Source organism: Arachis duranensis, chromosome 9 (genome assembly GCF_000817695.3).
Source record: "Arachis duranensis cultivar V14167 chromosome 9, aradu.V14167.gnm2.J7QH, whole genome shotgun sequence".
Classification (NCBI taxonomy): Eukaryota; Viridiplantae; Streptophyta; class Magnoliopsida; order Fabales; family Fabaceae; genus Arachis; species Arachis duranensis.
Genome location: NC_029780.3, coordinates 59,092,839 through 59,093,620, shown reverse-complemented (window position 1 = coordinate 59,093,620; position 782 = coordinate 59,092,839). Strand labels below are relative to the sequence as shown.

At 35.8% G+C, this 782-nt stretch overlaps 1 protein-coding gene across 1 annotated transcript in view; it reads left to right on the top strand.

Moving 5' to 3' along the window:
• Positions 1 to 782, top strand: part of LOC107465737 (trihelix transcription factor GTL2) — a 6,805-nt gene that overhangs the window by 3,925 nt on the left and 2,098 nt on the right. Inside the window, exon 2 of the mRNA XM_016084704.3 lies at positions 6 to 349. Coding sequence (XP_015940190.3) covers positions 6 to 349 — 344 coding nt within the window. The remainder of the gene's footprint in view (positions 1 to 5; positions 350 to 782) is intronic.

The window sequence follows — 782 nt, the reverse complement described above, 5'->3', positions numbered from 1 at the left end:
ATCCTACACCTTTTGATCCTTATCATCATCATCACCACCAATTGCAGCTTCACCAAGTTCATCATCAACACCCCAGTATCTTGCACCCATCATTACACCTTCACCAACACCACAACAACAATAACAAACATCATCATCATGATGAAGACCGGGAAGAAAACAACGCTAGCAGTACTTCCACTACTACTGTGCCAATGAATTTTGAAATTGAAAGAGATCATGAGAGGCAGCAAATGCCTCCTCCTCAGCTCATTGATCCTTGGAGTAATGATGAAGTACTTGCTCTCTTGAGGATCAGATCTACCATGGAGAGTTGGTTCCCACAACTCACTTGGGAACATGTCTCAAGGTACACAAACATTACATTTCATTACATTACATTATATATATATAATTCACTAAAATTATTAAATCATCATTTTCTCACCTATATATACTTATTGTTATAAATTCTTACATTATTTAATTGAATTATAACTAGTCTACTACTACTGATGATGAAATTAAAACCTGGATTGATTATTGTTATTGTTTGTTTGATGAATGATGATGATCAAGATATAATCGACATACACAGCAATGAAATTATGAATATTGTAAATGTGAAAATGTAAAATTAATGAGCTGGAGTCTGAGTATATATGTGTGTTTTGTGATGAGTGTATAGCTAGCTGCATCATATGCTACCTCCATGTGGAAGACAAACACACACGTGCACCTACATTTCAGCTCACACACTGACACAAACACACACACACACTCACAGAGAGTAATGGCACACA